The 25,871-nt window shown below is 33.3% G+C and overlaps 3 protein-coding genes across 3 annotated transcripts; 2 read left to right on the top strand and 1 right to left on the bottom strand.

The window, feature by feature from the left end:
- Positions 1–359: 359 nt before the first annotated feature.
- LOC110993091 lies at positions 360–8,623 on the bottom strand. The gene is made up of 4 exons (XM_022259185.2): positions 8,373–8,623; positions 7,837–8,013; positions 2,070–2,197; positions 360–1,438 (listed from the first exon to the last, which is right to left on the bottom strand). Exons 1-4 carry the CDS (start codon positions 8,461–8,463, stop codon positions 650–652), a joined length of 1,185 nt encoding a protein of 394 aa, XP_022114877.2. The 5' UTR covers positions 8,464–8,623; the 3' UTR covers positions 360–649.
- LOC110993062 lies at positions 6,198–13,530 on the top strand. The gene is made up of 4 exons (XM_022259147.2): positions 6,198–6,239; positions 12,374–12,491; positions 12,833–12,992; positions 13,321–13,530. Exons 2-4 carry the CDS (start codon positions 12,382–12,384, stop codon positions 13,528–13,530), a joined length of 480 nt encoding a protein of 159 aa, XP_022114839.2. The 5' UTR covers positions 6,198–6,239; positions 12,374–12,381.
- A 1,181-nt stretch (positions 13,531–14,711) lies between these two features.
- Positions 14,712–23,149, top strand: LOC110993056. Its single transcript, XM_022259138.2, has 6 exons — positions 14,712–14,754; positions 14,886–15,150; positions 15,530–16,956; positions 17,386–17,590; positions 18,665–18,840; positions 22,000–23,149. Exons 2-6 carry the CDS (start codon positions 15,027–15,029, stop codon positions 22,852–22,854), a joined length of 2,787 nt encoding a protein of 928 aa, XP_022114830.2. The 5' UTR covers positions 14,712–14,754; positions 14,886–15,026; the 3' UTR covers positions 22,855–23,149.
- Positions 23,150–25,871: the final 2,722 nt, after the last annotated feature.

Genomic DNA, 25,871 nt, shown 5'->3' with positions numbered 1-25,871 from the left:
AATGTGGGTTATCCATAAGAGATGGACATATACCATCATGGACTTTTCTGTAGACCTTTTCAATGTGTACAATACTTAGTACATTATTTTGATAAAACTCGTAGGGTTCAGCCTGCGTTTGCAATGTAAGCGGAAAAAATGTAATTATTTACGACATCACATTAGAAACCTCAAAAATAACAGTACTTCCCCACTATTTAATGGATGATATTATACATATAAATATTACTCTTGAATCACTCTATCTATTTAAAAAAAACGAATGAAAATCCGTTGCGTAGTTTCTAAGATTTAAGCATACAAAGGGACATAGGGACAGAGAAAGCGACTTTGTTGTGTTGTTAATAAAAAAAACAAAGTTACTTTTATAATTTTAATTTTAATAAACATAAATGTTAGTTCGATACACAGTAATTTTTGATGTTGGTGTGACGATGAAAGAATATAAGCATATGATTTTATGAAATTAATGTATTTTAGAAATACTTAGACTAGTACTAAAATTTTTTAGAAATATAGCGTTCCTAATAATGAAACAATATATTTACAACAGTTAAATCCACCTCTTACAATCCCATATAATACTGTTAAGTAAACTTAGAATTACTTCTAAGCCAAGCAGTCTTGAAAATCCTTTAACCGACATTGATCAACAGAATACATACGGCCTCACACATATCGGGCATCTGTCTATCGCAGCCAAGCATCGTCTTAAGCAGTCAGCATGGAAGAAGTGAGCACAGGGTGTCACACGAGCCGACTTCATGACACCAAGGCACACCGCACATACATCTTCTAAAGTGGATAATTCTTCTGGCGTCGCTTTTCGAAACCTGGCTAACGAATCACAAGCTTCATTGAACTTAGTCAACGCCTCTCCAAGCTTATATCGTCCATGAATGTAAACACAAACGTAAGCCACTAGGAGTGCCAACCTCCAACGCTCACCCCAAGCTAAAGCTGGTACTAATGGTACAGCAATAAAAGTAGAAACACTCCTTGCCCAAACCCCACAATATAAGGTCTCCATACCTTCCAGTCTTTCCAACTTGAGAGCACTAAGAGCTAATGGCCATAATTCGAAGAATGTCTTTTCTGTTAACAGATAATAAATTCCCGTTATTAGGGTATATACCAGAGTGGGTCTGTAATGCTCCAAACCCTGTTCTAGACCCAGAGTCAGGAGTATGAAAGTCATTGTAACAATAAAGGTGACAGCTTTGGTCCATTCGAGAACAATCTTTGTGGCGGACATCGCGAGGTGCTTAACTTGAGAATGACGCGTTACATTCACGTATGGGGACCAATCTTCCTTAGTGCATATTTCTCGTATGTAGTTGACGGAGTAGGTGATAACGTTGTAGAACATGAGTGAGTAAAGGCAGGTCAATCGTCCACGTGAAACCAGGAGACGATCGCAGGCTGTGAAGATGAGTAACTGAAATAAAGAATTGAAACATTTAACTTGTTTTAAAAATAAACAAAGTGCATGTTATCGATTAGAGGCAATTATTACATGTGATACATTGCGTTCCTTTTACTTTCAGGGGTCACGGCTAATTATAAACTCTTTATAAAATAAAAAAATATAATATAAATAATAATAATTTATTTTGGAGCATAAGATCATCACGTCATTAAATTCGAACCTGTTGGCATCCCTACTGATCGGGAAAGAAGGTAGAGGGTGTAGGCCGAGAGAAAAAGCCGGCGTAAAAAACTACTCTTTTAAAAAAGCAAATCATATAACAATACTACAATAATTTAAACAAATATAGCAAATTAATTAGAAGTACTTTATAGTAATCCTTTTTACATTTCTAATTTTTAATACATTTTTTTAAATTTATTAAAGGCAGAGATAAAAGAGCCTTATATATTATAGATATAGTACCTATAACGAATATAGGGTATAGGACAAATCAATGGAACTGGACAAAGATCTCGCTTTGTAGGAAATAAAAGCTACTGACATAACTGCCCGTGTCCTAGAGTATGTCAAAGTATTTATGGGACATATATTCAAACATCACCACAATCACATATTCACACAAAATAAAATAACATACTTGACTTATCATCGTAGAAAGATTGTTGAGTTGCAGAAAGAGTCGTTCAGCTCGATCTATAGGTGAATAGACTGCTTTAAATATGTAAAGGACGCGTTCTACCGGACCACGGAGTCTTCTTATAATCTCTGCAAAAAAAGAACGATTAATCGTTTTACACGTCTTGTCTATGGATAAGCAACAGGATCCTGGTTTTATTCATGCCGTACCAACTCTCACATTGTACTTGTAAATGGTATCTTTTAAAATAACAAACAATTCACAGGAGTCTATAGGTTTATAAAATGTACTTTTGGTTATAGGTATGTGTATTTGGTTATTGAAGAGTGGAATTCTCCGATTATGGTCTTGAAGATGTCATTTTGTGGTGTCCATTGAACTTGTCAACTTTCCAACTCAATAGATTTGCATTAATTATCTTAATTTTTTATAAACGACTTTCCATGGACGGTTTTATGAAATGGTAACCGTACTGAAGCACAAATATTAATTTTTCAGATTTAATTAAAATATTATCTATACACACTTCACAACAAACATAGTACAGTATTTTAGTAGTTTGTGTATACATGTTATAGTATACACAAACAGTTTTGTTATACAATATGATATATATATATTATGTACAAATCTCTTTAGATCGAAAATATAAAGAAGAAAATATAATCTGTTTAGATCACATTTCGGTTCAATCACTAATTGCTATATACCGTAATGACTACTAGCCCAGTCATATTAGGGCTTTCACCTCGGAATGAAAGATAATAAGCTGCAAATTGGTATGAACCTTTGTTTTGTCATTCTAAATGTTGTCTCAAAAGTCACAATCGTAATCGTGTCCGCGTCTCAAGATATTCAAGGTCAAAGGTCACAAAAATCGGTTTTTCGCGAATATCTGGCTTCCTATCGGTTAAATGAGATTTGCATTTATTATAAAAGTTGTAGGCTATAAAATTCCCTACAACTTTTGTTTAAACTTTTTTTTCATACGACCAACCGTTTTGAAGGTAGAGCGCGAAGTGCACATAGTACAGTCATATACGGCCTAATGCAAGGTCAAGCGTGAGTTATGGTTATCAGTACGTTATAAAGTCAATTATTTACTTGGAAATTATAATTATTTATGTACTAACTATTAATTATTTATATTTAATTAAAGTAAGTAACTTGATTATTTATATATAATTATTCATATTTAACTATTTAAGTATAAAATATTATTAATTCTGGATTATATATTTTAGTTTTATTTTAAGTTAAAATGATAGTAAGAGTATATGTTTTACACATATTTTTATTTATTATTAAATACGGCATAATATACATTTATCAAAATGTGAGTTCAAATATCAAAAGTATCTTTGTTGATTTTAATTGTAATGAAATTGGAAATGGAAGCTATCTTCTTCTTCTTCGTCTTCTTCTTCTTCTTGTCGCTCAAAAATTATATTATTATCATTATCTGTCATGTTCATCTCCAAACCTTCCAGAATATCGGGATCATATGTATTTTCTTCATCGGGATTACTTGGATACAGTGAAGCGTTGAGGCAAGCTTGTCCGTTGCACTGGCCGCAAGCTAAAGAACATTGTAGCCCTGATTTTTTGCATCCACAGCGGGAACCACAACCATTTTTGCAATTGCAAAATATTACGTTTAGTAGTTCGGCTGGTGCTGGAGGTAATAACGTTCGTATGGGCTCCAGGATTTCATTTTCAAGCATCCAGCCCCATTCTTGAGGTTCTAAGTCCTTCCCTAACCACGTTTGAATCTGGTAGTAGACACGTTTTATGTGTTGATGAGCTGCTACACTTGTTGGTGGAAGTGTTGACAGTTGTACAGGTTTATTTAGTTTTGTAAATTTGATGAATTGCGTGTAGCGGAAATGATCAATGTTGTCCTCAGATTTTGGAGCATTATATAATGCCAACAAGATGCGCACTCCATTTTCTAATAATGTTTGTTTTGGGCAGTTTTCTTGTTGAAATACTTCCACCAGTTTATCTAAATCAGGAATTTTTTCCAATGCTCTAGTAACAGTTTTTTTTCCTTTTTTAAATAGCGCAGAAGTCGTGTCACAGCCACTGAATGCGTGTAAAAATAAAATGTGATTTTTAGTACGAGGATATTGGTCAAAACTTTTAGTAGAATATACAGTAATACCCCGACTTACGCTACCTCGACTTACGCGAATTCGGAGTTACGCGATTTAATTTTCTCGTCTATTCGTTTTTTGTTTGCCGCTTGACTTTAACTGCGCGGCGGCGTACTCCCCCCGCCTTTATTATTCGTTCAGTTTACAACAGGCACAGACGTGTAGTGATGATGTTCAAGAGCTTGTGGATTCACACAATGAGGAGGTCACAAATGATGAGCTCATATCAATGCGGGAACAAGAGGAAGAAATTGATAATCATGATTCTTTGGATCCAGTTCAATTGGAAGATCAAATAAGAGTTGGAAACTTGACAGAAACCCTCAGTTTGATTGAAAAACGGTTAACAATTTTAGAAAGCATAGACTCCAATGAAGAGCGCATTTTTGTTACAAAACATGGAATTAAAAAATTACTAGGATGCTACGAGGAGATATACGGGAATAGAAAGCGACTTTGTAATTACAATTTATGAAACCTTCTACATCAAACTAACTTCGGATTGCGTTTATACACTCTATTAATATAGTTTGTCATATTATCTAGAATGAGATACGAATTATTTCCTAAATTATTGTTTTATTTAGTCTCCAGTCCCAATTAAACATACTTTTTATGTCTTTATATGCAAATTTGTACCCCGACTTACGCGAATTCGACTTACGCGGATAGCGCTCAGTCCCACCTATCGCGTAAGTCCGGGGTATTACTGTATTTGTGTTTTGACATTGCCTTTGCCAACTTTTTTCAAAAAAATTTCCTGATGATGTGACTGAGTACGTCCAATTAAAATAACGAGCAAATCGATATCTTTTCCTATGATGACAGCAGTCTTTTGATGTTCTGATAAGGCAATAGCTGTGTCAATGATGAGAACATCAGCATCATCTCTGGCTTGTTTTGTTGTGATATTAACAGTTTTAAATTTTTCAACAAGCATGTCGATAAATTTTTTTTTAATAGACCGATTTGATAAAAAAATTTCTTGACTGATTGGCACAACCACTGTTTCGTCAAAAAATAATATAAATTGAATATAAATAATTAATAGGCAAATAAACATAAATAATAGGCATTGTTTAATAATTATAATTTCCAAGTAAATAATTGACTTTATAACGTACTGATAACCATAACTCACGCTTGACCTTGCATTAGGCCGTATATGACTGTACGATGTGCACTTCGCGCTCTACCTTCAAAACGGTTGGTCGTATGAAAAAAAAGTTTAAACAAAAGTTGTAGGGAATTTTATAGCCTACAACTTTTATAATAAATGCAAATCTCATTTAACCGATAGGAAGCCAGATATTCGCGAAAAACCGATTTTTGCGACCTTTGACCTTGAATATCTTGAGACGCGGACACGATTACGATTGTGACTTTTGAGACAACATTTAGAATGACAAAACAAAGGTTCATACCAATTTGCAGCTTATTATCTTTCATTCCGAGGTTGACCCCTTTTCTTACCTAATATGACTGGGCTATACTGTTATAGCAATTAGTGATTGAATACAATATATACGTGGAACAATAAACGTTTTCTATTGTTCCACGTATATATTAAACAGGATAGAGGATATGCTCACTCAAGACATTGGATTTCCCTTTGTCTGTATGATTATAGCTAATAATATGATATCATGTGTATCAATAACTTTTTTTACTTAGGGTTAAATAAGGATTAGTCCCGAAAAGATCGTCCATTATAATTAAATTAAGAACATAAATAAAGTTTAAAACAGCATCACTAGTCAGTTTGTTTTAAATATTAATATGAGACACTTGTGAGCGAAATTTTACAATTATCCCTGTCAGTACCTACATGTTCTAAACTTTATCTTTAAATCTTGCTTCTCTTTTGAATCAACCCTGTTGAGGACTAAGTAGAAATACCAAGAAAATCCCTTAGAGACAATTCAATATAAAAGGGAAACATTACTTGAAAGAAAATAGTTCAGAGCTGGACTCCTCTGGAAGACACTTCAGTTATCCAATAGATTAATCTCTGGTAAGAAAATTCATATTTTATACTTTCTCTATTCGTATAAAAATAGTATAGTATTTACAACGTCAAAAGTTAAGCCATGTTTTTAAACTAAAAAATAAGTATAAGTTTGGTCTGACGCACGAATACTGGCGGAAAGCCAGCTTCCGTTGCCCCATTCAACTTCACTTCGACAATGACCTGACTATATAAATACTACACAAAACATTTATTGCAAAATGTTTTTAACACATCTACGCGCTAATGCTATTACGACGTTCTGTTTACACGTTTTAAATTTTGACATCGATAAATTGTTGCAGACTATTGAAATTTAATTGAAAAGTACATTACAGCTATTTGTTTTTCAAAAAAAATATACAAATAGTTGTGAGATCAACTTATTTTCAAATAACGGAAATGAAATGGAACGGATAATGGAAAAAAACTCGTATTTAGGTAAAAAGCATGGTCATCGACTTCATGATTACAAAAATAAAAAAAATGGAAAAGCGTAACTACTTTAACTGATTGCGTAGGTATGCCTCAACCTTCTCAGAAATTGAGCAATACTAAGTCAGGTGACTCAAACAATTAATGTCACATGTTTCTTCGCTGAACGTATTAAATATGGATTTGTATAATATATCCATCAGTTGATACGTTTTGGCACATATTTTACACAGAAGTAAACGTCAGATTTTTAATCAGACAGCTTTTACCAGACCCGACCTAAATTATTTTAATACATTCCAAAATAACCAAGGAATTTTCGTACGAGTTTTCAGTACTTAATGTGTTTTTGTATTGGTTAGATGTGTGGTCCAACTTTGATGGCCTTTCTATGGGTCATAAATGTGTTGAATATAACATTCTTAACTATTATTTAGCCTTTGGATGATAATTTAGTAATATAATGAAAGTGCTCTTCTTTCGCACCATGCACTTTTCAGATTAATGCTACGTACTTCGTTTATGCACAATTTATTTTTACTTTCTCTAAGAATTTATCTAATTAACATTTTATATAAAAGAAAACATATATAAATAAATTGTACAAGTAAAAAATTTAAAACTACATTTCTTTCGTTTTAACACGTCTACGTCAAGTTCACATTCTAAATTTAAATAATTGTACATTCAACTGTCCATAAAGTGTTTAAAAAAGTATAGAACTAAGTGTTGTATGTCTGTGGGGAAAGGTGTGGGTAGTTGGTAGACATACATAGGTCAGGTTGGCACACCCCGATGTTTACAATTTGTTTTTTATGTTTGGCCGGATATCTCTATTTTCGTGTTTTACGTATTACACTTATCAATGCAATAATATTTACGAACAAAACCCAAATGGATTACTGCCATTGTGCATGTTTGTTTTCCATTATCCCAAAGCACATGCTGAAATGGCTTATTAAAATTTAAGTAATTTTTTACAAAAATGAATTTCTTTTTTTTTCTTTTAAAAAGTTTTTGCAAAACAACAAATAAATTGATCTACGTAACTCACTTATGTTGCTTACACGAAAAACGTAACAAAATCGTCTCATGTTTTTAAATTAATATAATAAATAAATACCTAAATAGAAAAAACTAATATTATTCAGATAACATAGATACTTACTTCGAGCTATTTTCACGACCGCTGGGTACCACCTAGCAGGGTACCGATAGTTAGCAGAGATCAGGATAGGTACTACGAAGCATGTATATGCAGCCATCAACCAGGCTCCTCCAAGAGCCACAAGTAGCCCACGAGGTGCCCAATATGGTAGCAGCATTACCAGAGAAATAAGCCACACTGGAAACATTATGAATGGTAAAATTTGTGAAACTGTAAAAATAAACTTGTGGTCTCTACGGAAAATCATAAGGAAACAAGTATTAAAAAAATACGCTTAGTAATGTCATTTTTTTTAATTTTCAAATTAAAATAAACTCATTGCAATATTCTTCTTGATATTATTTTATTATAAATAAACAAGACAAAGCAAATATATCGTTTAACATTTGCGCAATACATACTTGAAAGAGTAAAGACAATATGCCAGAAGAATTTTTAAATATCATTGGTAATACGTACGTATAAAAGCGTATTTATAAAACAAAGAAACTTGCGTTCTCTCTCTAAGTATCTGCATTTTAGAAATGATTACATACCAATATTAGCAATTTTATCTTCAGACTTCATTTGAATTTTCGAGAAAGAATCACTTCTTATTCGCCCACGTACGCGAGATATCATTCCCATTTTGATCAAACAATAAAGGTTCTTTACTAGCAACGCAATACAAAAAAAATATTTCAGAAATAATTCACACACAGCTGAATTGTGCAAAATATAACGTATGAATGCAAAATTGGGCGGGCGCACTAAGGCGGGCGCATTAGGGCGGGCGGCCTTTGCGAGCAAGAGCACACACTGAACCGTGAACCCGCGTTCAGTGCCAATTTATTCGAGTTATTTTTCATATCAAACACTGCGAATGTACCCATGTTAACGCCGACAAATTCGTATGAAAAATAATATTGATGGCTGAAAGTCGAATTAAACGTATTTTTACTCTAGTTCAATAACATCGGCCGATTTTATTTTTAATTTGAACTCTGGAAGTTCATGTTAAATCGCAGGTTAAAACAAATGAATGTTTCAAAAACAAATTTGGAACTTCTAGCGGTTAAACAGTAAAGATTAGTGCTAAGAGTCTTTGTCTTGGCCTCAAATATCTGTATCTGACTACTTGATATTTTGTTACTGGTTTTTTGTTTTTTTTTATAGAACAGGGGGCAAACGGGCAGGAGGCTCACCTGATGTACTGTATGTCTTCACTTATCGTCATTATATTTGACGAGCTGGTGAATTATTCCTTCACCGTATAACCAAATATCGTTTATTGTATTGTATTCTATATACAATCTAGACTACCCTAATAGTTAACGCAACAATTAAAATAATGATATGAAATTCATGTTTGCCCGAAATAAAAGGATTCAATAATAAACAATAAAACTTCAAAAGTATGTCATCTACGTCTATACAGATAAAAATAAATTATTAATATCAAATATAACTCGCATTAGAGGATGCATGTTTACAATGTTGTTTCCGATTCGGAGAAAGATATGTACTTTCTCCGCAATTGCTCTGTACTTAAAATAATAATAATATAAATTTGATAGTAGCACATTTTGCATGACACTGTAGTAGTAGTAACTACGCAAAATATATTCAACTCAATAATTTAACGCATTCATGTCTATGGTCGCTAGCAATTCTTAGAGGTTATTATGACTTTTCACCCAACCCTCATACTGAAAGAGCCATGGAAAGAAGCATGAGGAAAATTAGACAAGTTAAGAAACACAGACATAAGAGCTAGAACAGGTGTGGCAGACATTCTCACGATAGACGAAGTAAATGGAGATGGGCAGGTCATATGCTACGGACCCCCCCAATAAAAATGGACCAAAATATTGACGGAATGGACCAGCTGCATGGAGCTCCAGCTCCAGAGTCGCAAAAGATAATAGAAGAGAACAGTGACAGAAGGCTTAGGCTTTATTGCCAAAAAAATTTGAGCTTATAGACAATTTTATCTTGCATATAATTGTACAAATATTTATTTATTTTTATTTCTTAATGTTTATAATTGTATGCAACAAACAATTCTAAATTCTTTATTTGTTCACTCCGAGATATACTGTAGTGTAAACATTAAAAATCACGATTTTTGCTATAATATATAAAGGCTATGTAGCGTATCGTAGATACGCACTAAAATATACATACTTTATGGTGTAGTATTTTCTATACGATTTTGATGTATGTGGCAATATAAATACAGGACACTTAGAAAAGAAGAAAACAGACGTCACTCAGAACAGACTTTTAAGATGAGTGAACATGTATTTTTCCTTGGAGCCTTTCTATAAGCATATAAATTAATTACCGTTGTTTGTGAAGAAATATATACATTTAACAAAGATAAAAATGGGTTGTGATTTATAAAAATATAGAACATCCCATAAATGGTGACCCCGACGTGATTTTTTTTCCGACGTGATTTTTTTTCCGACGTGAGCATAAATGGTGACCCCGACAAACAGGATGATGCTGGTGTTTTTTTTTCCAAAATTCCCATAAATGGTGACCCCGACAAACAGGATGATGCTGGTGTCTTTTCCAAAATTCCTGAGGAGCATGCTGAGCACCTTCGCTCATTGTTCCGAAGATTTTCAGAATATGGCATCGTCGTTAATTTATCGAAGTGCATATTTGGCATCAAGGAGGACTGTTCACAGTATGAAGCGATCCAACATGTTCGACATTCTCGAAGCATAATCTGCCACTATTTACACGGACCATAAGCCGTTGATTTATGCATTTTCCCAGCGCCAAGAAAAACTTACCCCGGTACAACTCAACCAGCTTTCATTTATTTCTCAATTCACTACTGATATCAGACACGTAAATGGAAAAGAAGATGTAGTTGTTGACGCGATGTCACGCATAGAGACAATATCGATTGAAAAAGATTATGAAGCTCTTTTAAAGTCCAAAGAGTCTGATCCAGAGCTCTCTACCATCTTAGTTTCAACTTTCTAAGGTTATTATTCCTGCAACACATATCTCTATTATTTGTGACATATCAACTGAAAAAACGCGTCCCTATTTAACACCTCCTGTTCGCCGCGCTGTTTTTGACTAGTTTCACAACTTGAAATTACGCGACACGTATCGGCGCCAACAGGAGAATTTAAATTGCCATCTGGTCAATTTTTGCATGTACACATTGACATCGTTGGACCTCCACCTTTCAGTAACGGTTAGCGTTACCTCCTCACAGCTATAGATAGTGACCAGGTAGGCTGAAGCTTGGCCTATGCATTTTATCACCGCTGAGGAAGTAGCTGAAATGGATTCCACGCTTCGGTGTCCTAGCTGTTTTGACAACCGACCAGGGCACGCAGTTCGACTCGGATCTCTTCCATCGTCTGATGTTAAGGTTTGCCACAAGGCGTAAAAGAACCACTTCTTATAATCCCTGCGCAAACGGCATGATTGAGCGAGTTCACCGGCAACTAAAAGCCGCCCTAACTTGTCACGATGACACGATGACTAGAGCGTTGCCATTGGTATTGCTGGGTATGCGGTCAGCCGTTAAGGAAGACCTGAACTGCTCAGTTGCAGAAATGACATTACGTCTACTAGGACAACTCCTTGTCCCAGATGAACAGCCTACTTTCGCAATGGAAAACCAGGCTGATTTCGTTGTACCTCTTCGACGGAAAATGGCTAAAGTACAATCAACACCAGCATCGCGACATGGCAACAAACGACGCTTCGTATTTAGAGCTACCTGGAGCGACTTTGTAATGTAAAATTTTTGTTGTAAAATTTTTTAAAGTACCTATTATTTTATTGTTACATACTATCATTTGTCAACTTAGCTTTTCTGTCTCCGTAGGGGGGTGATGTAGCGTATCGTAGATACGCACTAAAATATACATACTTTATGGTGTAGTATTTTCTATACGATTTTGATGTATGTGGCAATATAAATACAGGACACTTAGAAAAGAAGAAAACAGACGTCACTCAGAACAGACTTTTAAGATGAGTGAACATGTATTTTTCCTTGGAGCCTTTCTATAAGCATATAAATTAATTACCGTTGTTTGTGAAGAAATATATACATTTAACAAAGATAAAAATGGGTTGTGATTTATAAAAATATAGAACATCCCATAGCTATATTATTATTGTGACACAATTTCATTTTCCATAAAGAAACTACTATTAAATTCAGTATCGAGTAAAATAATTAACATTTTAAAACATTTAGTGCTGTTTTCTCAGATCTGAGTGGAGCTGAGCCATAGAAACGGTGTCGCCCACTCGGAACGGTGCGAGCGTCCCGTTCATTTTTATAAACCCATGCCATCCCTAGCACTCGGATCTGAGTATTCGGCACCCAATGTGCTGTATGCCGACCAAATGGATCAGAAAAATGATTTATTTTAATGAAAATAATAATATACATTCATATTTACTTAATCAAAATTCGCCATTAAAAGTTTTGGTTTCCGGATATTACTTTGTATCTACTGTAAGCATTCAATTAATGTAATATTGATTGAGATTAGATCCGTTTTTGCAGAACTCCAAATGTCTCCTATTCTCTACCTCCTACTAGTAAGTGCTGGTTGTATGGCCCACTACAGAGGCTACCAGGGCCGTAATCTCATTGAAAAGGAGGAACATCACCCGAACGAAGGGTAACCTCGATGGATGTTCAAAGCTTTTGAATTATTTTGCAAATATTTTTTGGATGCTTTATAAATGTTGTGTTAGCTGTTGTTTCAATATATAGGAATATTGGTATGTATTATCACGTGTATTATTATATATGATACAAGATTAAAATAAATTACTACAGTTAAAATAAGTCCCTTACTCCTTTTCCACATATTATGCATGATCATAAAAGTTAAGGGAGGTACATATTATATAGATACAACTGGATATATAATTGGTATAAAAATTATATCATTCATGTTTATTCACGAAATAGCACGACCTCTAAGAAAAGAGAAAAGTTATATGATGTAATTTTCAGAATTCTGGTAGAATGTCCCGTATGTTATAACGCCCCATGGCAGTTTAATCCGGACAATGGAAACCCTAAATGCAATATTACGATCGGCACTCAGAGGTATAAAAAATGTGACCGAGGTTCATACTTCAACGAAGTCTGTGGCCGCCGAGACTGTTACAGGGTAAGTCAATCTCTTCAGTTTGTTCAAAAAAAGAAATGACAAATTTGTTCTTCGATTAAAGAAATTTTCTTTTTTATAAGTTTGGTAAATACTAAAAGCAGCTACTTGGTTCACAATAGAAATGAAAAACTCGACTGAAAAAATGTTGTTCATTTTATTGGAAAAATAAATTCGGACCGGGAGCCTCCACTCTTTTGTTGCACCGAGACCTCCAGACATCTAAACCCAGCGCTGGTTATTGCAAGGCATGGTGGAATAGAATTGGATTGGACAAATCACGTTTTAGTAATTCTACATCAAGCTTACTCATGACTGTTTTTATTTCCAGGGTCCCGGTGAACCATGCACTGAGAAAATGGAGGAAGACGAATATGGAGCAAAATGCGCATTTGGTTACGACTGTGATTTCTCATACCACGTCTGCACTGGCATAGGCTTTTCAATTAGCATTCATGACCGTCTGTCATTTCCGCGATTGTATCCATTGCGGCCTCTAAACGAGGGAGAAAATCAAGCAAAATCTATGTTACTAACTTAAATTATCAAATAATTAGGTAAATGAACAAATATAATGCTGTGTTTGCTTATTAAGTAATTATTTATTATTATTAAAGTTATGAAATGGTAACGTTTTTTTTATTTATATAGTTCCTCCAGAATATATTTACTAAAATAAAAGTTCAAGTCTGTGTTAGAAATAAAAAGCTCAAATGGCTTAGTCAAGATGCCTTAATACTTCAACGTAGTGTATGTAGAATGACAGTTGGTATTGACAAACTTCATAGAAATTTAGTTTTCGAGTTTCTACATACGCTACTGTTAAGGCTATCTTGACTGAGCCCCCAGATCACTACAGTTATGAAATCTCAGTAAACACTATCTTAATGTGAAAAATTAAAATGAATAAGTAGTTGAGTTTTCCTATTACCTATAATAACTATGATAGATATTCCTTCTTTCCTTGTGTTAATTAACCTATAGTTTTTAGTAGGAATATTTTGCATAATACTTTTCACTCAAGATAACGTCACAGATTTACAGGAATTCGTCAATCCCGCCGATTTGGTCAAAACCCTGAGACAGGGATAAAACTGAATCATGGCAGGTAAAAATAACTACTGATAGTACAATTTGCGGTACACGATTCAATGAAATTTAGGCCTTAGTCTAAATATCTTTAAAACGGCTAGACTTTAAAGACAGCATTTTTAGTGTAAAATTTAGTGAGTTAAGTAAGAACAAGAAACGTTTTAAACAACAAGGAGAAAAGGAAAAAAAACAAAGTCCAAGTTATAGTAAAGTTGTCTCTTTTCACGTTTGAGACCGTCCCTTGGGCGTGAGATCAAGTCACAGGCGTTATCTACTTGTCGCCGTCTTGCGCATTCGTGTCTATCAAAAAATATTGTGTCGCAGTCCTCTTGTATGGATATAAAGATAATAAACCAGACATATACTTTATGTTCATACATATCATATCAACTATCATATGCTGACCATTTCTATATATCATATAAATATTATGCGAACATTGTAATACAAATAAATTGTATTAGTTTATAATAATTTATTTGTATTAACTACGTCATACTCTGTTTTTACTCGTACCGGTCTACTGTCATTTATCCAGTGACAGCAGACATTTGAGTAAACACTAATGTCACCATCTGATTTGAACGAATATTTTGATATTCTAATTTCTAATTCTCAAATCAGTTTTCAGTTTTCACTTGACATTCGAAGTGTAACGTTCGTATATTGTGTTGTGCGTAGGAGCCGATATCATTGTTACTGTTTATTTTAAAAAATGATATATAATTAGTTTTACTTTAGAGAAAGCTTGTTAAACATTTAAGGAGTTTCTTGATTTTAAATATATTATTATTCATATTTCAGAAAAAGTTACTGGCAATCTTGAGATGAAATTATTTTTGTAAACGATTTAGCAAAATATTTAAAAACTTGAGATTTGTTTAAAAAATTAACGTTATGGGTGGATTTTGTTTATCAAAGTGAAAGTGTTGATATAAAATAACTATGGAGAGTGCAGAAATAGTTACCAAATTAAAACTTTTATTTGAGAGAATTGCTCAACCTGATTATATTATGGAGCACCACTATGCTGATTGTTTTTTCACTAAATTAAATTCCTGTGACCCAGGTAAGAATGAAATCAACTCACTGCTTTACCTTAAAAATATACTGACCAGCTTAATTTAATTAAATATATAATAATGTAAATAGCTATTGCAAAATGATCATTTGATAAAAAATACAACATTTACTAAATAAAGTAAACACTTTAATTAGGTTAAGTACTTAAAGTATCAGTTTTATTTATAGAAGTTGCGATATAAACATTTTGTCATTAATGCTTAGTGCTTTTTACTAAACTAGTCCTTGTATAAAATATGTTGCTGCACAATTTATTAAGCGTTATTAGAAATACAATAAAAAACTTTTACAGAATTATAATGCTTGTTTTACTATGTAGTCAATAGATAAATCAAAGTGTGTTTAAAGCTCCTGTTTTGTTTTAGATGTGCAATACTTAAAATCTTTGCCAATGTTGGCAGATATGATAATGGCAGCATTATACCGGACAGACAATTACCATGACACAGTAAAAGTGTTTCTTGTAAGATTGCTTGCTTTTATTACAAGTAATGAAGTTAACTTTGCAAAATTTAGTGCTAAAAAGGGAGATGATTTGGTTAAAGCCTTTGAACTGATTAACTCTCCAGACATGCCTATAAGTTTGAGAGTAGCAAATATGGAAGTAGCCTTATCACTTTTAAATCACAATTCCGGAGTTCATTGGTTACTGGAAACTAATTCATGGCAAAAAATCCTAACACTCTGTAATGAAAAAAAAACTGTTTTTTTAGTGAGACAGACTTATAAATTTGTTTCAAAATTTATATGGAAAATGAAGAATTTTGGTGATGATACTAATGTAAGATGTGTTCTAGCTTTTATAATGAAACCTGCACTGGAAGTTGATTTAGTTCAAAAACAATCAATTACAAGTGAAGAAGAGGATGAATTGTGTAAAATTTATGAGCCGATGTTGCAAATGTTGCTCACAATTGTAAGCAATGAAAAAGAAATTAAATCCCCAAACTGTGTCACACATTTCTTACTGCGAGAGTTTCAAATAGAGACTTATTGTTATATCATGTTAGAAAGATTGAGGCGAGAGGATATATGGTTGCTTACAACAAAATTTCTGTTCTGGTCAGCTATCAGCAAATTTTTCATAGTAAAAGCTGATCCATCTGGTATCAAATGTCTAAGAGAAAATTTTGTTGAATTAGCTGTCACTCATTTTAATACAGTACATAGATTAATACAAAAGCACTCCCCAAAGTTACTATTTGATTATTGTAATGCAAGTAACTTGATTTGGGGAAAGGTTTGGAATGAAGAACCCATAAAATGGGATAATCCGCATCATGTGGAAATGCAAAAATGGTTGCTTATAGTGAGCCTTGTGCCTCCATTGGTGTATGTTACACTGGGCAAAAATCAATCTGTGGATGTGAATGAAGGTGAAGTTGACTTGTATATTAATACCATAATGAAATCAACATGTGAGCATACAGCCCGAGCTGCTTATGCAGTTCGAGACATGATGCTGCAACTAGATGTACTGCAAGTAACATTACTTAGTGTAAAGAGATTAACATTCCTTAAAAATAATTTAAATAATGTACAAGCAAATATAATATTCCAAGCTATGTACTATGTTATAAAAGAGTTTGAGCCATTTGACGACGAAGGTTTGTCAAGAAAAAATAATTGCTTCGGAGATGAAGGAGACAAAATATCAATAATGGCACATGTCCTTGATACCTTATTGTGCCTTATTCAGAACTACAATATAAATTGGCAGGATAGTTTAGAAGTGATATGTTTGAATGCAGTTGTGTACAATGTGTTAAAGAGGCCTAATTTGAGTTGTAAAGTAAGTTGATGTATAGAGACATGTTCTTTTACAATTATTATTGCTGGTTTTCACCAATTATTTATAAATAAATGAAATTTAAATAAATCCTAACCTAACCTTTTAAGTTCTGGGCAGATTTCTGAATCTGTTTCAAGGTCATTTGTCAATGTAGTAGGCAATTAGGTGATCAGCCTGCGCCTGACACAAGACGTCGACTGTTTGGGTTTAAAACTAGCCGGTTTCCTGACGATGTTTTCCTTAGTTCCTAGTGAATGTTAAATGCGCACATGGAAAGACAGTCCATTAATGCACAATTAGGAATCGAACCTACAACCTCAGGGATGTTAGACTTCTAAAGTCACCAGGGCAACACTTTTCCAATCTATAACGTATACTGCTATTAATATAAACAAAGATTGAAAAACTTCGATTTTGATGATTTTTTAGTTTGTAGTGACAGCTCTGAATGTGATCTTAACTACAATAAAGAAGTCCCTGACTCCAAATCTGTGTCTCCTAGTTGACACAAAGCCTGGTTCTGGCCTGCATGAAATCGGAATGCTGATCTACGCGAAAATGCACGACCGTGTCTGGGAGATAAGGGATACAGCTCTGGAACTCCTTCTTGTCTGTTCTGAATTCTCGTATATCAGTAAGTATGGTTACGCTAAAACGTTGGATGGCAGGAATTGTTATTGGATTTTTTTTTACTATCCTTCCTTTTAGATACTATCTGTTAATATAAACTATCCAACTCTTCCAAGCCAATATTATAATATTCGTATCCTATATATATAATATAATATTAATATAATATTCGTCATGCGGGGAAGGAAGTCTAAATTAGAGAGTACCATTTCTTAAAAGGCCGGCAACGCACTTGCGAGCCTATGAACACTCCTGGAATTGAGTATTGGCGGCTGTAACACTTACCTAACATTAAGTGAGCGTCCTGCCGTTTGCCCCCTGTTCTGTAAAAAAAAAATCTGTATCCGATGTTGGATTCGGCATTCTTAATAATAATAAGATTTTAACTGTGAACATCCATCTTCCACACATTTAAATAGCATTATTTATTTGAGAATCTTCCGTAAGAAGCTGTTATTGTATTTTATTAATTATTAAAATAAATATTAGTAATCAGAGTGGATTATGAAATGAAATATACGATATTATCAATTGATAAGTAGTAGATTATGATTCGACACACGCATTGCTAGTTGGCCTAAGAAGTTCCGATTTAAAATCTACGTAATAAAATTATTTAAGATAGCGATCACTCATATTCCCACATTTCCGGGGACATGTTAGGAAAGAAGATTCTACAGACATTGTCCTAGAAATGCAATTTAATATCAATAAAATTAATATTTATTTTAAGATGAGTTAAAATTTTAGTTTATCAAGCAATACTTTATGCCACGTAAAATAAATTATATATAACAGTTAATCGTGTAATGGAGTTATAATGCCATCTCACATAGCAAGATATTTATGCGTTTACGAGCTAACTAAGAGATCCTAATGTAAAGAAAAATGATAAAAATTGTTGAGAAGCAACGAGAATAAGTTTACGCTGATATAACTATAGAGATAAGATTTGTATGTTGCAACGATTAAACTAAAAAACTGATATTTATATACAAACTAATAAGGCAGCGAGTATAAAGTTTTTAGCACGTATTGAAGATACTTGGTTAATAATTAAACAGTCAATTTTTTACAGAATTCCCACCATTCCAAAAGCAAATTCTGTCTCATAAGCTGATCAATGTCGCCGTATCGATGGCAATCAATGATCCTGAGTCTTATGTTAAAGTTTCGGCTCTGCAATGTGTGGCTGCTGCAACGAAGGTCGGCCTGCTGTGGGATCAAGTCATATCCGAATATCCAAATGTTCAGGTAAATTTCGCAATATTTCGCAAAAGATAAAGTTCTGATAAAATTACTATTAATGACTCTGTAGTATGCCGCATATACTATGTGTGTAGTTTTGGCTGAAAACAAAGTTTTCAACCACACAAGTCAAACTACACAACTACACACAATTAGCAATTATTATATAAAAGACATGCGTGTTATGTACCCGCGTTTGAAGTTATATTTCTTTGGCGTAAGATAAAAGTCTTTTCAAAATTGTATTGTACGTTTGTAGAGAAAACGACACTAATAATACAAAAAAATATATTTAATACATTGAAAGTTTTATTATAACGCATTATCTAGTTAATTAAAGTTTATTTAAATATCACAAGAAAAATCTAAAATGTTGACTATAGCTAACATGAAGGTGTCCGGTTTTTGTGACGGTGTTTAAAAAAATTACTCTCATCATTTTTCCTAACGCACCAAAAGAAGTATAACTTCAAAATTAAGGGCACATAGTTGACGGCCATGATATTATTGTATTGTGTGAATTATACAAGGTTACTATTGAAGTTTTTGATTGTTTTGAATTGTCACAAATTCCATCTCAACTGGAGGTGGTAAGTACCGGAATGTTTTTAATGTTGGTCTTCAATTGGAATCTCGGAAATACAAAAATCAGATACGATTTAATAAATCACTTTTCTCTTATATTTGAAAATCCAGTAGAGTTATGAAGCTTTGATTATAGAGCATAGAAGTGTACAAAAACATCATAGACCAGATAGTCAATCATTTTTCATAGTAGACTAGCTAAAATTTAACGAGTTTAAAATATAATTAAATATATAAACTATACACTACTAACTATCTACTAAAATTATACCTATCAATTTTGAAAGATTGGAAAGTTTGTTAGCACTTAAATGTGTTCATTAAGCCAACAAGACGTTTTTGTATACACTTTTTTGGTTACGATGCATTCAGTAATTGCAATAACACGATATTGTCATGTATATAGCTTGTTTAAAATATACTGTATGAAAATTATATAAATGCAAATATAATATAAATCAATGTTAGTTTGACTTAATTTAAGTATAATTATAATTTCTATCGTTTGTTAAAATTTATTTAGAAAATTCCGAATTAATCCGAAGATTGCTATAATTTTGTAAATGTTTATATTTTCTTACGTCTTTTATCCCTGAAGTCGTAGACCCAGAAAACTGGTCGTGCACAAAGGGACTTTAATTATAATATGATCATTTAACACTAGCTCGATGTAAACATTGTGAGGAAATCGACATAGCCTTGGACCCAAAAAGACGACGCACAGAAGGCTAATGATCAACTTGCCTCTTGAAAAAAAGAAATTATCACGTAACAGATCCAGAAATCTGAGGCCCGGCCCACACAAGAGAAATCATCTTATCAACGTAAGATAACAGTTTCGAGGTGTAAGAGTTTTAGATGTACCGAAGCGATAGAAATAGCTGTGAACTATAGCGTAATATGGCTATGGCTACGGGCTGTCTGAGCCACGCGTTATAGGAAACAGTTATTAGCTATTGGCTTAAGAATTTTCTGCGTAACTCGGAAAATTAACTATTTCCAAGGCTTAAAGCGGAGATGAGGTTAAAAATTACATTTTTCTGTAGGTACTGAGAAATTATTCGTATTCGGGTGCAAATCATACACAACTCTTTACAATGAAATCAATGTGCAGTTTGAATATTTTTGGGTTTAAATACACGTGCGTAAAAGAATATGGAACTAAATTAAATAAAACTTCCAATGATTCTTTGAATGCTTATGAGCTTTTGACATTGGGTAACGGCCTTTTAGGGAATACATCCATTTCAGAGTCTAGAATTTATTTTGTAAGGTTATAAGTTTGATCTTGAATGCCATTTGGTCGGTGCCGATAAATTCACTATCAGTGGGTTACACACACAAGTAATAATATAAGAACAAATAAAAAGATTCCTTGGGTACATTTTACTTTACGAACCAAATTTACATTTTTTATTAATTCACCTTATTGCTTCAAACGTGGAATGCGTTTCTGCTTTATTAACTAGCATTTTTATTATTAGCAGTCATTTTATACCTCATACTATCTCGATAAAATGATTCTTTGGCGTACGTGTTAGGTCATAGGTTACTCGTACACATAACGAGCCAATACGAGTGTTGTGGGGGTTACGAAATCCACCGACACCGCATCTTATCGTACTTTTGTATTTTTCTTTACTACTGACAAAGTAATGCATAGGTATTAGCGATTATGCTTCGTGTGTCAAATGAAAGTATACGGATAACTATAAATTGATTGATTTAATAGCTAGCATTGCGGTCGTGGCCAGCGTATCGAAAAAAATGAAATCAAAAAATCAGTTGTATATATTGGTGTTCCACAGGGATGTATACTCACTCCTTTTTTATTTGATATCTTCATTAACTCCCTGACAGTGCGCATTTCGTCACATAACAGTAAGTCAGGAGAGAAACCTTTAAAAGAATAAAGGTTTCTCTCCTGACTATCAGATTTATGTTCACTGAATACTTGATAAACTTCCTCTGGCGATGCGGCGACGAATGAGAATCTCATTATTATTAATTGTAGCTAAGTATTTGGTCTCAAATTTGATGCTTTCTAGAGCCAGGTCATTGTCATCGGAAGCTTTAACTTTATTTCAAGAGTCAAATAGACTCATTGTCAACGGCCTTGACATTCAGAGTGTTAAAGGTGATTCACTGTGGCTCTTAAGATTAGCTTTAAGCTTTGATTTTTTTATAGATATAGGTTACATTCTATTTATTATTTTAAATTGAGTTATGCAGTTCTTGTACCCTTAGTAATTTATTTTTCTTTACCTCAGCTAGCGATATGTCACCAGTTGCCTCCCTAATAGTTTTTTTTTATTTGATAGTATAATATGTACTATTAATGCAACAAGTGTGAATAAATAAATAAAAGTGGATTTATCATAATGTAAATACGGAACGACCCTCAAATATATAGTTTTTTAGCATATTGTTTATCAGTGTAGTACTTAAATATACACGATTGTTATTCGTTTGCTCGTCTGCGATGCTTGAACCACAAAAACATAAATATTAACAGTTTGTAGATATTGCTATATAACTATTTTGAATTGTTAAATGATAAATAATTATTTATTTTATCAGGAGCTGATGGCGGACCTCTGCACAAATCCTGAAGGCATTGTACGAAAAGAAGCGCTCAACGTGCTATGTGAAATGTACCAAAACCTAAAACTGAACTCTTCCATGAAATCAGCAATGTATGATAAATTTCTTAATGCCTCCCTCAATGACTTTCATTGGGAAGTTCAAATTAGGGCATTGAAATTTTGGCGGGTCGTCATTCAGTCGTTACTTGCAGATCAAGGAATGTTGGATGGCACTTTTCCTCCGGTCACCTTCTCAATTGAATCCAGGAAGATTGTCACACTGACGGACAAAGAAATTCAAAAGAGATTGCTCAAAATATTAGACGAGCTAGCATCTATTGGTTGCTTATCAATTCTAGTAAAACTCTTATTCGAAGAATCTGAAGTAGAAGTCATGGAATTAGCATTATCGATTGCTAATGAATTATTAAAAATCCTCGAAAAACACAGGGTACCTGGATTTCTGCGACCAAGTGAAAACGATCCGAAAATCAGTGAAATTTTAACCGTTGAAGACAACGGAATGGCGGAGGAAAAAATGGATACTGCTAATTTTATGACGTCTGAAGATGTCATACAAGACATATTAAACTCTGACGATATGAATTTGCTGACGAATATCTATCAACGACAACTGAATTTAAAGGAAAATACTGCAAATAAAAAAAAGTTTACCAAATTCGCGACGCCATATACTTTTGTAGTCTTTATGAAGAGTAATAATTTTAAAGAAACTATAGAGCGTAAGAAAAACTGGACAGAAGGTATACGAAGCCTGTCGTCTGTGATGGACGATATGTTAGGCATTTACGAAGTAAATAGTGAAGTGAATACTTTAGATTGTTATTGAGGTAATATTGCGCCACAGATTCAAAATAGAACAGTTAAAAAACGTCAAATGAATACAACAGATTCACTTGGTATTGTGACAAATACGTAGTGCAAAAAAATATTAAATTAACAAATCGTCTTCCTATATATTATTTTGGATATATATATATATATAATAAAGAATATATTATTTAATAATGTAACTGGACTCACAAATTATTATACCCTTTTTATATACATATTTCGTTGGTTATTTTCGACTTCTTATGAATTCTGTGTCTCTAAACTTGATAAAATAAATTTATGTGTGATATTTTGTATTTTTTTACTCTTATAACGGCTCAACCGATTTTAGTAAATCGCGAAGGAAATGGCATAGATACTAATAAAAAATAACTGACATCAATCTACTTTTGTTTTTAGGCATGAGATGAAAGAGATTAATTACATATCAAGGTAAATAAACATTGAAGTTTTAACGAACAGCAATATTGGTAATAAAAATTGAGATTTCAAAAATCGCTACAAAAATGGGTTTCTTTTATATTATCATGTAGCATACGTAGAAAAAAAATGTAGATGAAATAATACTATTGCATACATAAAGAGAAACAAAATAACCCATATACATCTATCATAAATATTTGCCTCACAAAAGAGGATTCACTCACTACGGAGGTAAATTCCAGAATTATTGTAGGTACACAATCGACAATGTATTAATGTTTTAAAGGTTTAAACTACTTTCAGGATTTCAATATCTCATATTATGGTACTGAATATAATTGGTAAAAGAATTACGACAAAATGTATTTATAATATATGTTAAAATTTGTTACACTCTTTGTAACATTAACTTTTGGCGCTGGATCCTAGAGGGTAAGAGGTAAAGTCGAGACACGAAGTGACTCACTATTGACCTAGTTTTGATGTCTAATCTTACCATTAATGTCCTTCATTTCTTATCATATCAACGCATTTCCCCAGTGCCGGATTTACCACGTAGCAGAGTAGCAAAGGCTCCGCAAATATGGGGGCCCCGCGGTCCAGTGTCGGGTACATAACGTAATTAAAACATATTAATTTACATATAAACGCAATCTTGCCTCACTTTCACTTAAAAATCTAAAACTCGATTTCGTCACGTTAAATCGTAAAAATAAGTAGGTATTTTACAATTTTTTACTGTAATGTTCTAATATTAATTTATTATTGATATATTTATGCTAGCATCCTATGCTACCTTTCAGATTTTTATTTTTATATAAGAATGAATGATTAAGACATCAGACATTCATCAAAAGTTTGTAAAATATCTACTTATTAAAATTTAACGTGACACTTTGTTGAATATAGAACATGATTTGCGTAAATAATTTTTATTAACAGTGTTGTTATCTCTATATGTGCCGATATTAAATAAAAAAAATTGTAACGATTTTGTTAAAACAAAACTTCTCAAGTTTAAAGTATAATAAATTATACCCTAAACATGAGACGGGTCCCTTGATAGAATTTGATAAAGGCCCCGTGCTGGCTTAATCCGGCTCTGCATTTCACCACCCACCGCTCGCTCAATAACGCGCGTTCTGCAAGATTTTTAACTACGAAAATATTGTAAAGATATATTAAACATTTTTATGGAATAATTTGTTTTAGTCTTGGCCTTTTCCTTTACATATAAAAATATTAAATTATCGACGACGCAATAGTTTAAAACATTGCTTAATAATTGTTTACAATAGGTGTATCACGATAAAAAAACATTAAATATATTCTAACAGAGTACTGAGTCAGTCAAAAGTATGAAAGAAAAATTTAACGCAGGATGATACAACGTATTTCCTATAAAAATGTGCCACAGCATTAGTAGTATAAATTTGTTTAATGGTCCGAGCGAAATGCGATAAAAAAATAGCTTATCATGCTTCGTAGCACAGGGGCAGTATCTGCATGTGAATTCATATTCGGTATGACTAGGGATATTTTGTTGACTGTGTAAACAGCACCACCTCTGTCTGTTTACTTTTTAATCAGCATGATTAGGCTAAGTGCTGATAAAAGTTTATACGTTCGGAATAAATTCTCTCTGAAATTATATTTGTGGTTAATAACCTTCTCGGCTATGGCAGCTCATTGTAATTGAAACTAAACACAAGAGAAGACCACTGTCTTCTCTTGTGTTTAGGATCAATTGCGCACAGTTGTGCACTCACAACTGTGCGCAGGGGGCTTAATGAGCTCTTGTTACGAGCCGAATGACGATCTACAATTAAACTGCATCGCTCATTCATACCACAGCATCATTGGATGCTAAACCACCCAGTTTATTTTCTACGTGACCTCAGCGGTCAGCCGTAATCAGATTTCATAGTATTCGTACCATGAGCTCGGGTCAGAACCTGAATTGGACCGTTTAGCCATTATACTATGACAGAATAAGCGATTGTGCAATGAAGCGAAAATGTTTGCTTTTTTTTTAAACAAGAGTTTTTATTTTAGTACATCCCTTTTAAGTTCTAGAACCTGTGTTAGGGATGAACGCTCTTTCCTATATGTTGATACTTAACAAAGTTCTATAGGTAAACAAAACAGTGTACCTAAGTACTTAAGCTTTTTGTATCGCAGTATTAGTTAATAGGTAACAACAAAATTTATGTATTTTAACTAAAACGAGTTTATAATTTGCTATAGATCTGCTTTACGACACAATTCACACAGCTAATCTGTAACACGACATTTATTGACAGTTAGGCGTTAGTTATAATTAGTAACAATTAGTATTTTTGCAATGAAATTTTTTTAGGAGCATGAGGTAAAATTTTTACGGAATAAACGTAATAATAATATAAGCGTCTCGAAAATGTGCATCGTTTTTGTCGAAGAAAAGGGAGTTAGCGGTTTAGAGATTGAGAAAGAGAGTGAGAATTGCCGAAGGTAGCTTGAAGCAAATAGCCATGGAGCAAGCAAGTGAGAAAGATCGAGAATGAGATAGAGCAAACATCGCATCACACACAGTACTGTGGAGCGAGGGGG

The sequence above is a fragment of the Pieris rapae genome, chromosome 1 (genome assembly GCF_905147795.1).
Source record: "Pieris rapae chromosome 1, ilPieRapa1.1, whole genome shotgun sequence".
In the NCBI taxonomy this organism is placed as follows: Eukaryota; Metazoa; Arthropoda; class Insecta; order Lepidoptera; family Pieridae; genus Pieris; species Pieris rapae.
Note: the sequence above shows the minus strand (reverse complement) of the source record. Positions and strands in the feature narration are given on the sequence as shown.